Here is a 14,279-nt window from a genome sequence, read left to right on the forward strand (position 1 = left end):
CAGTTTCCTAGGGAAATAGCACAATTGTTAGAAAGCAGATTTCTGTAGCTATGGTTTTAATTTAATTTGGGTGGGGGGGAAGGGCACTGTTTTTGTCTAAACATCAAACCTTAACTCAGGCAGATGTGGAAAATATCTTGAGGTTATAGATGGCTTAGGATGACAGAATCAGATGAAAATAATTTCTGGCTGTTATTACTATTGCAGATGTCTCTTTAATGTTTACAGAGTAATAAAAGGAAGAGAAAGGAAGATTATGTGCCCTGAAGGCTTATTCTTTTAAGAAAATCCTCTCACCCATTATCTCTTGAAGGTGGAGCCTTGAAGAATAAATATGGATATAGTTATTCCTTTAATTTCTATTAAGAGCCATGTGTAGTGAATTTCATTAATATTGATGTAATAATGCTTTTTCATTTAATTAAAAGCAAAAGCTTTTAATTATCTTTTAATCTGTCACACATAAGTCATTCTCTATTCACTTCAGGGCAAAGGCCGCCTTCCTTTTTGCTCAAATTCATTAGACTGGTAGGCCCCTTCCAGACCTAGGTTTTTTTTGTTTTTTGACATAATTGATCATGTTATTTTGAGAACAGAACCACATTATTAAAACAGATTCAGATTAATACGACCTTATCAAATTTTTACATGCGGAAAGTGTCAATCTTGACAGTATTTTTTCATACCTCAATTTTTTTCCCCATAAAATGTTTTTATTTATTAATTATCAAACTGTTTAAACAAGGAACAGAGGTTCTCATTATGGCTGTTCTGTAAAGTCATTTTCAAAATTCAAGCAATCAATACCTAACACATGTTTTAAACCTCTTTAATCTATTATTCTTTAAATGTTTGCTTGATCAAGTATTTACAGTAATTGACTGATTTAAAGAAACCCACAGTTGAGGCACTAATAAGACCGGTTTTTCTCTATAGAATTTACGATAATGCTGGTGTTCTGGACTCTTGTCTAAGGACATGTATTTTCCAGAAAGTATCGAAAAGAACTAAATAGAAGAAAGAGAAAAAGCGGAGCTTCAGAAAAGTCCATTTACTTTTTGGTTCTCTAGAGTGCGGATGGAAAGAACGTGGATGAGGGGAATGGAACCAGGCGTCCATTCTTGGTTCTGCGCTCTATTGTGTGTGACCTTTGGAAAGTAACTTAAACATGCTGCACTTTAGTGTCCTTCTCTGTAAACTGGGGTCTTAAGTATCTGCATCACAGAGTTTTCCTTATGAATAAGTCAAAGACTCTAGAGAAAAGTGCTTTTTATATAATAAACTGCTATACGGATATTAGATATTATTATTTATTACAGATAGAACATCAAATTTGACGTCACAGCACTTAGAATCACTGAGAGAGAGAGTGCCCTAGAATTTGTCTCAGAGTTGTTCATGATTCTGAGTCACAAATAATACCTGTGTTACCTTTATCAATAAGAAATTTCAAAGCTGGACTGATTTTAGACTGCTTGAACCTTGCTTCCATTAAAGAAAAAAAAAAAGCAGCTTGTTGCTACTTAGACAATATAAGCTAATGTCTGTATGACCTGAAATAGACATTAGGAGAGTCAGCATGTAAAGAGAATTTGTGCATTTAATTCCAAGTCCAAACAGAAAGTAATTTTTTTGTTCCTTTTCTATTCTTAATTATACCTATAATTGTTTCTGTCAGTTAACACAGAAAGTGTAAAAAAAAATTCATATCTTTTGAAGAACAATTCTGAGTGTATTTTTTTTCTCATTTTGAGTTAGTTATTTTTTTGGAGAGAACTGAAATATTCTCAGTCTAATTTCCATAGTAAAACCTTTCTTAACGTGACTCAAAAAGAAATTTAAATGAAAGTTAAAAATCTTCAAATGTATTAAACTATATTTCTCAGGATGGCAGCTATTAGTAAGCCCTAGGCATAATACTTTGTTTGAAGGTGTCCATTCTCTATGTTCATTTGGGGTTTTATAATAATAAGTATACTCATTCAGGCATGAAAATTATCTACTAGGTATTAATTAGGGGTGTCATCTTGAATTTATTTTGTCTTGGGGGTATATTTCAGTTGATATTTTACTATAGATTTTTATTTAGAATTTTTAAGCTAATGCTTCCATACAGCTCAGGTTATATCAGGAATGGGTAACAATGAAGAAAAAACTGTGTGTGTAGAAATCTAATTGAAAAGTTCGCTCATCATCTGGGCTTTACAAAACTTAACAGACCACAAAGCTAATATTCTAAAATGTCTAAACTGATTAAATTTCAAAGGCAAAAAAAAAATTTTTTTTAAACCATAGTATTGATTCTTGAATTGAAATGAATTAGGAAATTCTGTATAACTGTAGAAATCATTTTATCCTTCTACTCTTATAGTCCCTTTCTAACTTTATGATTTACTTTTATTAGCGAGATTTGTTGAAGAATGAACAAAATCAAGAAGAAATGGTATTGAATTTACTTTGGGACCTCTCCTGCCAGAGCAGTGTTTCATTCCCATCCACTGGAAGTGGGGCATCTTTCCATTTCCTCTCTAGGACTTCTCTTCACTCTGTTGAAGATCATTCCTCAATGGATGTAAAGTCTGTATGGGATGATATAAGACTACATCTTCGACGCTTCTTGGTGAACAAATTACAAAGCCACAATGAAATAAACAATTCACAGCAAAAAATTTTGTTGAAAAATCAGTGCATACAGCAACTCTTATTTCTTTATCCAGAATCAGAAGTTACAAGCAAGTACCAAAGCATACAGAGTAAACTGTTGACCAAACTTCTGCAGAACTGTTTCCCTTCTTTTAACAGAGAATCAAATTTAGACATAGTGGCCGATAGATACCAAGGTACAATACTTAAGTTGTACTCCATGATAAAAGAGGATTTTAACACACTACATGAAATTTTAGCTCCATCCTCAACAGTGAAATTCATTAAAGAAACTTACCTGGATACTGTTACAGAAGAAATGGCCAAATTTCTTGAAAATTTTTGTGAGCTGCAGTTCAAAGAAAGTGCTGTCCCTGTGGTTAAAACAAACAAGAGCTCCAGCAAGCATAGAGGAACAGTGCATGCTTTGGGTTAGTGATTTTTTTTAAATTTCTGTTTGGTTTAACTTAAACCTTTTAAAATCTTTACTTTTCTAACTTTTCTATTTGGTTAAACTTAATTGCAAACTTGAAAATAAATCAGAAAATAAATGTAAAAATTTCCACTTTCACATTTCTTTTACGCTTTTCTTTTTCTCTAATTTTAGTAATAGAAGTGTTTTCTTTCCTGTCACTAAATTGTTAAAGATATTGGAATGTAAGTCAGAAATATTATCAGTAAGACTTTCAGTTTTCTAATCACATAAATTACTGGATGAAACATTTAACTCATTGTATCTTCCAAGGCTGAAGCTTTAAGTAAAGAAAATTGTTGAAGATTTCTTGACATTTTCACTAATTAAAATTGAAAGTTTAAAATTCTGACATTTTAGTCAGCCGATGCCAATACAGACCTATTATGAAATGCTAATTATAAAATTCTATATTATAATTGGTTGTGGAAGCTAGCATTGACTATACCTGATTTTAAAAGTTCCTCTGATGTTGTTCCTATAAGAATATATACAGTGAAAGAGGATTTGAAGATTCTTAATTTTAATCAAAAGATAAAGGAAGAAAGAATCTGTTATAATACATTTTTCTTGTCATTTTAGTTTCTTACCAGTGAAGAAAAATTAAGGTTGAAAATATGATTATTTTGAAAATTATGATTACTCATGCTTTTACATAGAATGCTGAGATATATTTCTAAATAGATTTCCTAAACTGTATTTTTATTAATAATTATTTAAGCATTATCATTTGGTGACTTGCTGTTTTTTAATTTATAATCACTTCATAAAATTTCCATAGCTCACTGTATTTTACCTACCTTCCTTAATAAGATGCCAGGATACCAAATTGCTCTGATATATGAATATATTATATGAACATGATGTATGGATTTTCAAATAATTTAATGTTTTCTCTTAGAATATTTATTTTCTTTGGGAAACTACCACATCACAGAGATGCGTCACCCAAGTTAAGGTCACAGCAAAATACAAAGTCAGTTCATTTAGAAACATTGCAGTTTTACTCAAAGTAAATAGAGCTTCATTTTAATTATCACATAAATTTTAAATGCATTTTTACAAATACACTTATTTTCTGTAATTTTTATGTTCTCTCAAAAAATTTCTGGTTGCTTGTAAAGTGCTTTCAATATGAAAGTTTTATATGTGCTAAATGCAGTTTATAACAGATGAAAAGACCTATATGATTAAAAATATGTGTAAGTTGCTATGGAGTCTTTAGGGCTGGTAGTGAAGTGTTTTCCATTCATAAGAGAGAACTATGTGTGTTGGCTTTAACACCAAAATTTGAAGCCCTTTCCAAAAATACAAATGCACTGAACTTTCTCAAGCTGCTTTATGTGAACTTTGGTATAAATCACTTGTTAAGTGAATGTTTTCCTTGTGCCAAACACTGTAATAAGCATATCCCTTTCCTTAATATCCCGACTTCAGAAACAGCAAGAGAAGCTTAGAGAGATTAACTTGCTTTTGGTCCTTTGCACTCAGTCAGGATTCACATGTAGGTCTTTATGTTTTCAAGACCCATGTTTTACCATCACGGCGTTGGGCTGTAAAGTGTAAAATTAAATGCTTTGTCTCTGTAAAAGAAATTTCCAACAGCACTGTTTTAGTGGGCTGCCTGAAAATCAGTTAAGTTCAGCCTTGTTGAGTACCTGCCATAGGCAAGGCATTTAGCAGCTACCATATTGAAGGTTTCTAAGCTAGACATGGTAAAGGGAAGAAAACTAAATGAGTTAACTGCTGCTAAGGCTGTAACAGAGAGCAGTCATGGTTTCCATTAATATTTAGCCCAATGACCAAATTTTTATTTATTAAAGAAATACAGTTTGAGACTAGCAAAATAATAATGTATAAATACTTATAAATAATTTGAAATCTGTAATAATTTAGATTCCTATGTGAATAGAATCTAGATTGGCTTGAATGGGTTATATATTATCTTTTGTGTATGTCTGTGTGTTTATTCACCAAGTCTTTGATATTTTGCCTGAAACCCTAGACATTCTCTTAAGTAACAATAGCTCCACATTTATCAGGTCAGACACTGCAACGTGTTATTTCATTCTAACCACCCAGAAAGGTAGGTAACATTATTTATCTCTATTGTGTAGTGAGATGGGAGAAGGCAATGGCACCCCACTCCAGTACTCTTGCCTGGAAAATCCCATGGATGGAGGACCCTGGTGGGCTGCAGTCCATGGGGTCACTGAGGGTCGGACACAACTGAGCAACTTCACTTTCACTTTTCACTTTCATGCCTTGGAGAAGGGAATGGCAACCCACTCCAGTGTTCTTGCCTGGAGAATCCCAGGGACTGGGGAGCCTGGTGGGCTGCCGTGCATGGGGTCACACAGAGTCGGACACGACTGAAGCGACTTAGCAGCAGCAGCAGCAGCAGTGTAGTGAGAAAACTAAGACATAGAGATACTCAGTAACTTTGGTCAAGGTTACAACGTGAAGCCAGCATGGTCCACCTGACTGTGGTGTCCTGACTCTATGGTTGAGCTCTGTTCCCTGAAAGGACAGGACGGATCTAGCTCATTGCGTTAAGAACACTGCCGTGAATGCTCTGTATGCTCAGATCTACTTTAGTGTTGTCATGGTTTTTTTACTTTCCTCTAAACTATCCTGCACTCTACTCATTCAAAGAGCTATCTTAAGCAGACCTTGTATATACACTAGTCCTCTTTTTTCCCCCAGCCTTATTGAGATATAATTGACATACAGCATTTTGTAACTTTAAGATGTACAGTGTGTTGACTTGTACCCTTAATGTTTCAAAACTATTGCCATAGTAATGTCCACATAATTACGATTACTTTTGTATGGTGAGAACACTTAAGATTTGCTTTCTTAGCAATTTTCAAGTAAATAATGCATTATAATTTCTATGATTATAATACTGTACATTAGGCCCCCAGAAATTATACATCTTCTAACTGGAAATTTGTACCCTTTGACCAGTATCTTCTCCATCCACCATCCCCTGGTATCCACCTTATATTCTATTTCTTTGAGTTCAGTTTTTTTAGATTTCACATTATAAGTGTTACCGTATATATCTGTCTTTCTTTGACCATGTGACTTATTTCACTTAGCGTAATGCCTTCAAGGTCCATCCATGTTGTTGCAAATTGCAGGATTTACTTCTTTCTCATGACCGAGTAGTATTCCATTTTAGGTATCTCAATCTCACATATTCTTTATCCATTCATTCATATGGAGTACGAAATGGCAACCCAGTCTAGTATTCTTCCTGGAAAATTCTATGGACAGAGAATCCTGGCGGGCTCCAGGTCATGGGGTCACAAAGAATTGGGCATGACTGAGCAGCTAAGCGTATTCATTCATAAATGGACACTTAGTATGGCTATTGTGATTAATGCTACAATAAATACGGAAATGTAGATATCTCTTTGATATCTTATTTTCATTTCCTTTAGATATATATCTAGAAGTAGAATTGCTGATGGATTTTCTATTTTTCAACTTTTTTGTGGACCCTTACCATTTGCTACAGTGTCTGTAGTACCAATTTATATTCCTACCAACAGTGCGCATGGGTTGCCTTTTCTCTACATCATCACCAATGCTTGTTACCTGTTGCCTTTTTGATGATAGCAAAGGGTAAGGTGATATCTCTTTGTGGTTTTGGCTTGGATTTCTCTGATGACTAGTGATCTTGAGCATCTTTTCATGTACCTGTTGGCTATCTGTATGTCTTCTTTGGAAAAATGTCTCTTCAGGTCCTCTTCCCATGGTTTAATGAGATTTTTTGTTGTTGTTGTTATGGAGTTGTATGATTCCTTTAAGTATTTTGGATATTGATTTCTTACTGAGTATATGATTTGCCAGTATTTTCTCCCTATCAAAGATTTTTTTTTTTTTTTTTTTGGTGGATAGTTTCTTTTGCTGTGCATTAGCTTTCCAGTTTGATGTGAAAGTGAAAGTGAAGTCGCTCAGTCGTGTCCGACTCTTTGCGACCCCATGGACTGTAGCCCACCAGGCTCCTTCCATCCATGGAATTTTCTAGGCAAGAGTACTGGAGTGGCTTGCCATTTCCTTCTCCAGGGGAATCTTCCCAACCTGGGGATCGAATCCGGGTCTCCTGCGTTGCAGGCAGACGCTTTACCGCCTGAGCCACCAGGGAATCCCAGTTTGATGTAGTCCCACTTATTAATTTTTGCTTTTGGTATTATATCCAAAAAATCATTGCTGGGACCAACATTAGGGAACTTTTTCACTGTCGAGGAGTTTTACCATTCCAGGTCTTAGGTTTAAGTTTAATCCATTTTGAGTTAATTTTTGTGTGTGTTGTAAGATAAGGTACAGTTTCATTCTTTTGCATGTTTTATCTACTCTTCCCAACACCATTTATTTAATCCTTTACCCAATGAGTATTCTTGGTTCCCTTGTCAAATACTGGTTGACCATATATGCAAGAGTTTATTTCTGGGTTCTCAATTCTGTTCCATTGGTCTATGGGTCCACTTTTATGTTTTGTTATTTGAAGAAAATGATGAAATAATGTCATAATGTAAACATTGCAGACTCTTGGTGGTTTGGTAATCTATCTTAGAAAAAAATAATATTATTTTTGCAGACACTCTTTTTTTAATTGGGATTTTATTTTACTTATTCATTTTTGTTTTACTTTTTGGCTATGCTGCACAGCATGTGGGATCTTAGTTCCTAGACCAGGGATACCCCCTGCACTGAAAGCACAGAATCTTAACCATTGGAACACCAGGGAAGTCCCTAGATAATCACAATTTTAAGTGATTAAATCATTGGATTACTTTTAAAATTGTATTTTCTGTGGATTTAAGAGAAGATATTGCATCTTTTCTCAGTGCTTGAAAAGGAGAGGATTGTTTATGTGTAGTAAAGTTTCGTTAGATAAATTCACTGTGTTTTAATATGCAAGAATGTAGTTAGAAAACTTCAACCATAGTATAAATGTCATGATCCCCTGTCTATCTTACATTGAATTTTCCTTGGAGTGATTGTTAACTTGAAAGGGAAAGACTTAAGAGTATATGATACATGCCTTTGAGTTTTGAAGGTTTCTAAACATCTGCAGTGGATGAGAGGTCAAAACTTGGTAGCCTCTACCCCTCCTGTTTCCCAATTCCTTTATATTTTGTTTAAGGAAGACTGGGGAGTAGGGCAAACAGAATCCCTCTAGGGATGAAAAGATCCTTTAAAGAAGACCCTCAAGTCAAGATAAAGGTAGAATTTTGACTAGGAAGGCACAGATCACAACTGGAAAGGTTGTGATCAACTAGGTCAGTCAAAACCACCCTAATTTCTCTCGTACTCCTCAAGTAGCTGAGTGATTGGCTGAGTGATGGCTGAGTGATGCTGTCAAGGAAATTTAGAAGTATACTGAGGCCAGTATGCAAAGTGTGGACAAAAGAAGCATCTGTATGGTATTGTTGCAGAAGAGACCAAGTCTCCTAGAAGGATAACACATCTCTTGACCCTGCTGTGTTCATGAGACAGAGGAGGGAGATCTCCATTAGATCTCTGATGTCAACTATGCTTGTTGTTTTCTAACCCCACATTAGTAGATGCTGGAATTTCAAATAATACAAAACAGTAATGGGGGAAAAAAATTCTTAAGAGAAAGTTATATCTTTATTCAGTTCTCACAAATTCCTTTAAAATAATAATACAATTTCAGGGGTTTTTGTGGTAACATTTTTGAAAATACTAATAAATGATATTGTTGATTAACTTTGTTTTTGATCCACTGTTTTTATCATACTTGCTATTCTTTAATGAAATACTGGTACTTTCTTTGTTCATAGGTACTTGCTGTCAAAAGGGGAAGAGTACAGTTATCAGAGTCAAGTGTGCTTGTCTAAAGCTCTCACCCCCTTGTTTATGCAACCTTAGATAAGTCATTTTACCTCTTCGTATCATTCTATGGATAAACGATAAAAGGAAAGGGTTATATTAGATAATATATCTAAGCTTTAACTCTAAACTTATTGTGACTTTGTGACTTGGAAAATATTCCACAACCAGGTTTTACACCTACAATTTGTCATTGGAAGCTGTCATAATTATTTTCTCTGCTGACTGACAGTACCACTGCATTAGCTGGCTGGGTGTGTGGCTTTGTGTGCAACTGTAACACATACAAAACATCCTTTAGGTTTTTATCTGTGTGACTTTTTTCCCCCAGTGCAACTTGGAAAAGAACAATGTGTAAACTTCTCACTTCCTGCAATTGCATTTTTGACTAGGTTGGGAGGGTGAAGAGGGGGGTCTGTGATTAAGCAAAAACAGGAAGTAGAGTCTCTTCTTGCAGCTGACATCTGAAGCTATTCCTAGAAATTCTTTTTGGGGCTTCCCCTTTGATCCCACAACCAACTGTTCTTGTTTTTATTTTTCATTTTGATTTTTTGGTCATTGTAGCTTTTAAAATCAGATCATTGAAAATTAAGATCACAGGCAAGAAATGGAAATACGATATTATTCTGTATTGTTGATTGAAAAGAAATCGATATGCCTTTTCTCTGGCATGTATTTAAAGCAGGGATTTAGTAGTGACTGAGTTTTTTTCCTGAGGAAGAACTAGCTTGTTTTTGCAATGTTGTAGATAGTACGCCTGGACTAAATACTTTTTCTAAAAAAGTGTTTCTATATCCATAAAAACCCCTCTGTAAGTACAAAAAGCCTCAGAATTAGGCCTATAAAGCATGGTAGGCTGAGTGATACTGTCTTAAGAGTCTGTGAATAAGAATTTGACAAGCTATGTAATAATGAAATAGTTGTACACAAATTAAACTTGTGTAAATAATTTTAGTATTCTTTTTCAGCTTGTGAAAGTCAAAAGTGATTTTGGTTTTGGCATAATTGATCATAAAGCCTTCCCTCATGCCAGTTCAGTTACATGACACAGTGCCTTCTTAAGACTTCTAGAATGTGCTCATGCATCCATGCCATCAGTGGAGATAGTGGGCTTGTCTTCCCTTTGTATGAACCAGGAGGATATTTTCCACCCAACCTAATTCCTTTCTGTACCGTCTGTCTCTCTATAGTAAAAGTATACAGGGTGATCCATCAAGGTGAGGATGAAAGCTAGAGCTATTTAGTTTCATTTTGTCCTTTATATAAGAGGACAAATTTTTTATGCCATTTAAGAAAATATTTTCTGTGTTAAAACTCATTCCCAGCCATTCTGATTCTTGAGTTTTAGTAAGGCACAAATAGCTTAGGCTCTATTTTACACTAAAAACTTGAACAATGTATATACTTTGCAAAGGATACTACTCAGAACATGATTTCACCATTAATTTTTGTTAATATTTTCTCATTGATCATCTTCATTTTTCCTTGTTCAGTTCAGTTCAGTCGCCCAGTCATGCCCAACTCTTTGCAACCCCACGGACTACAGCACGCCAGGCCTCCCTGTCCATCACCAACTCCCGGAGTTCACTCACACTCATGTCCATTGAGTCGGTGATGCCATCCAACCATCTCATCTTCTGTCACTTGATGCCATCCAACCATCTCATCTTCTGTCACCCCCTTCTCCTCCTGTCTTCAATCTTTCCCAGCATCAAGGTGTTTTCAAATGAGTCAGTTCTTTGCATCAAGTGGGCAAAGTATTGGAGTTTCAGCTTCAACATCAGTCCTTCCAATGAACACCCAGGACTGATCTCCTTTAGAATGGACTGGTTGGATCTCCTTGCAGTCCAAGGGACTCTCAAGAGTCTTCTCTAACACCACAGTTCAAAAGCATCAATTCTTCCATGCTCAGCTTTCTCTATAGTCCAACTCTCACATCCATACATGACTACTGGAAAAACCATAGCCTTGACTAGATGGACCTTTGTTGGCAAAGTAATGTCTCTGCTTTTTAATATGCTGTCTAAGTTGGTCGTATCTTTTCTTCCAAAGGCAAGTGTCTTTTAATTTCATGGCTGCAGTCACCATCTGCAGTGATTTTGGAGGCCCCCTCAAAATTTTCCTTGTTATCTATTTACAAATATATAAAGTCAGCTACATAATAGATACTCTTTTTTAGATCCTTTTAATTTGCTGTGCACCTTGCTAAGTACTTTATGTATTGATACACCATTTGATTCTTATAACATGTCTGAAAATCTGGATATTATCCCTACCTTATAGTTACAGAAACTGAGGTTGGATAAGCTGAATAGCTTTCCTAAAGGCCCACTGCTGGGATGTAGCTCGACTGTAATTCAAATACATTGCTGAATTATGACCGAAACTATTCTCTCAAATACTATCTCTTTCTGAATGAATTCAGTTGCAAGATCAGAAAACATTTTATACTTTGAAGAGTAATTCCCATGAGCCACAGATCCTGATTTTTGTGTTGGACTTACTGGAATTGCAACATACATATTGATTCTTTGCATATAAAATTAAACAAACTTGAATTTTGAAAGCAGCTATTATAGTAAGTGCAAGGTTACATCACTGGATTGTCTGCTCTGGAAGATTTGGAAAGAAAAAAAAAATCCAAGACTTCCATATTAACACATGAAAAGGAAAATAATTATGTTAATTTTTCCCTTAATATAAAAGAATATGTAGAAGAGGCTCTCATTTTATTCCTAGAGAAGTAGGTAATCTACTTAACTTTCAGGTTTTACCAGAGTTAACCTAAAAAGGAACTGTTACTGAAATGGCTGAAGCAATTACTGCCAGGTTTAAGATCCTTTTTGTCATTAATTAATAATAAACCTAAAGATTAGCAGTATGTTTGCAAGATGCTTCCACATCTGGTTTTTGTTTTTTAACCTCCCTTTGCTCCATCACCAATCTGAAATTAAGCAGTGCAGCAACTCCAGTTCTTATTTCATTGGTGGAAAAAAACTATAGCGTTTCGGCTGGTTAGCAAATCAAGGTGGAGGTGAAAGTTAGGAGTATCTTCCCACTATACCTCCATACCTCATTAAAAAATGCGTTTGTGCGTGCTAAGTCATTTCAGTCATGTGTGACTCTGAGTAACCCTATGGACTGTAGGCCGCCAGACTCCTCTGTCCATGGGATTCTCCAGGCAAGAATACTGGTGTGCATTCCTCCAGGTTGCCATGCATTCCTCCAGGTGAATCTTCCCAACCCAGGGATAGAACTCGTATCTCTTATGTCTCCTGCATCAGTAGGCGAGTTCTTTACCACTAGCGCCACTTGATAAGAAAATAAACAAATAGAATTCATTATTCTAGTGTTATTTGAACACTAGAATTTTTCCCCTAAGGAGTTGGTGTTTTAAAATTCTTCCTACTAAAGGTTTTATCATCTGAAAATTATTTATTTGATTAAAAACTATGAGAAAAAGTACTGTATGTGTATGTGCATAAGGGGAGGGTATTTGTTATGTACTTGGGTAGGTACATATTTTTGCATATATACATGTATCTTTATTTACCTAAAATGTTTTTCTGCTAAATATGTGACTAGTTTTCTGACCCCATTATTTCACATTAAATCTTCAGAGACTTCTGAATTTTGTTTTAAAGACATTAAAGCAATAAAAATGGAAAGTATATTCTGTAAGAGAGAAAGGGGATGCAGTTTAGCTTTGGTAATATTTTTGCTCCCATGTAGCAACAATTAGCAATTATTGACTTCCTCTCATGTGTTCTTCATAAAGGTGGAAAGAATATTTTATTAGTCATATTCTGTAAGACATTCAGTTACTAAGGATGATAGATAAAAATGACTTAGTAGTTTCCTATGAAGGCTTCCCCGGTGGCTCAGTGGTAAAGAATCCGCCTGCAATGCAGGAGATGTGGGTTCGACCCTTGGTGGGGAAGATCCCCTGGAGAAGAAAATGGCAATCCACTCCAGTATTCTTGCCTGGGAAATCCCATGGACAGAGGAGCCTGGCAGGCAGCAGTCTGTGGGATCACAAGAGTTGGACACAGCTTAACGATTAAACTACCATACATGAGGGGTCATAGGTCAGCTTGAGATTTATATTCCTTATTAACCAATCAATAACATTTTTAAAAATTCAGAAGAGATTGAAGTACTGAGATTTTTAAAACTTATTTTTTAACTTGGAAAAAGAAATTATCTAGTTAAAAATATATGACATACTAAGAGAAGAATGAAAATAACTGTAAACAAATTATTGGGAAAAAGTTCAGAATAAAATTATTCTAAAAGTAAACAGTTATTTTGCAGCTCTTCTATTCTGAGCAAAAAATGTGGATGAGTAATACACATGGAGGTGGTTGCAGGCTAGAAATTCAAGTTCTGTAGAAAGTGAGTTGATAAGTAACTAATACACCCTGTCTAGAACTTTTCTGCTTCCCTCTGCTAACGTTATTTATGTCATTCTAAGTCTTGATATATAAACACAATGATAAATGTGAATGCTGAGCTTTGTTGTTTTAGGTAAAAATGTTTACAGGTTTATAGTTTTATAGGTCATGAATCCCTGAATTCTTGTTTAACATACAGATATTTCCAGTGGACTAGTATAACCTTGAGTGTTGTTTAACTAACATATTTTTTCCTCGGGTTCTCAGAAAATGTAATATGTGCCTTCTGGTTACTATACTGTTAATCAGTTATTAATAGCAAACTTTTTTTTTCATAAACTTTCAAGAAGAAGTGTTTAATAAGTCAAAAGACATTGGTAAGATCCTGTTAAAGATGTACTGTAACAGAAGACTGAAAACTGTAACAGACTGTAACTACACCTCAAAATTCTTCGTTAGGAAAATCACCTTGGCAAATATATGTTATGTTATAATGTTTTCAACATCGTTATTTATATGTAAGTATGAAAATCTGTGACCATCAATGTCACATCTATGAAGTCAAATATCTTCTGCCTCAAAGTAGCTGTCATTTAACACCTCCACCTTTATTGATTTTTAACTGAAGGGAAATCTGAATCTTCTACACCTGGGACTTTAAAAATTCTTTGTCTAAACTGGCCTTTTCCGAGTTTGGACAGATCTGTCTGCACTGGGATGTCTGCAGGAGAAACTGCTGTAGCTTTGAGAGTCAGACCAATCCCTCCCTCATATTTGGAAAGGAGAAAATAATCCTTAGCTTTGGGTAAAATATTTAATAAGAGTTACAATGGATTTCCAATCAGAAAGGCTTTTGCCTCTTTCATTCTTAAAATCAATTATCTGTTCTTTTGTTTAATACA

At 35.1% G+C, this 14,279-nt stretch overlaps 1 protein-coding gene across 6 annotated transcripts in view; it reads left to right on the forward strand.

Moving 5' to 3' along the window:
* The window catches only part of KIAA0825 (KIAA0825 ortholog), a 434,350-nt gene that overhangs the window by 72,537 nt on the left and 347,534 nt on the right, over positions 1-14,279 (forward strand). For 5 of the 6 annotated variants that reach the window (XM_040241509.1, XM_040241510.1, XM_040241512.1 and 2 more), the window contains one exon: positions 2,405-3,074. In XM_040241509.1, the coding sequence (XP_040097443.1) occupies positions 2,405-3,074 (670 nt within the window). Of the gene's footprint in view, positions 1-2,404; positions 3,611-14,279 lie in introns of those variants that run through there. The other variant, XM_040241515.1, reaches the window with a different exon arrangement.

Source organism: Oryx dammah, unplaced genomic scaffold (assembly GCF_014754425.2).
Source record: "Oryx dammah isolate SB20612 unplaced genomic scaffold, SCBI_Odam_1.1 HiC_scaffold_5, whole genome shotgun sequence".
NCBI lineage: Eukaryota > Metazoa > Chordata > Mammalia > Artiodactyla > Bovidae > Oryx > Oryx dammah.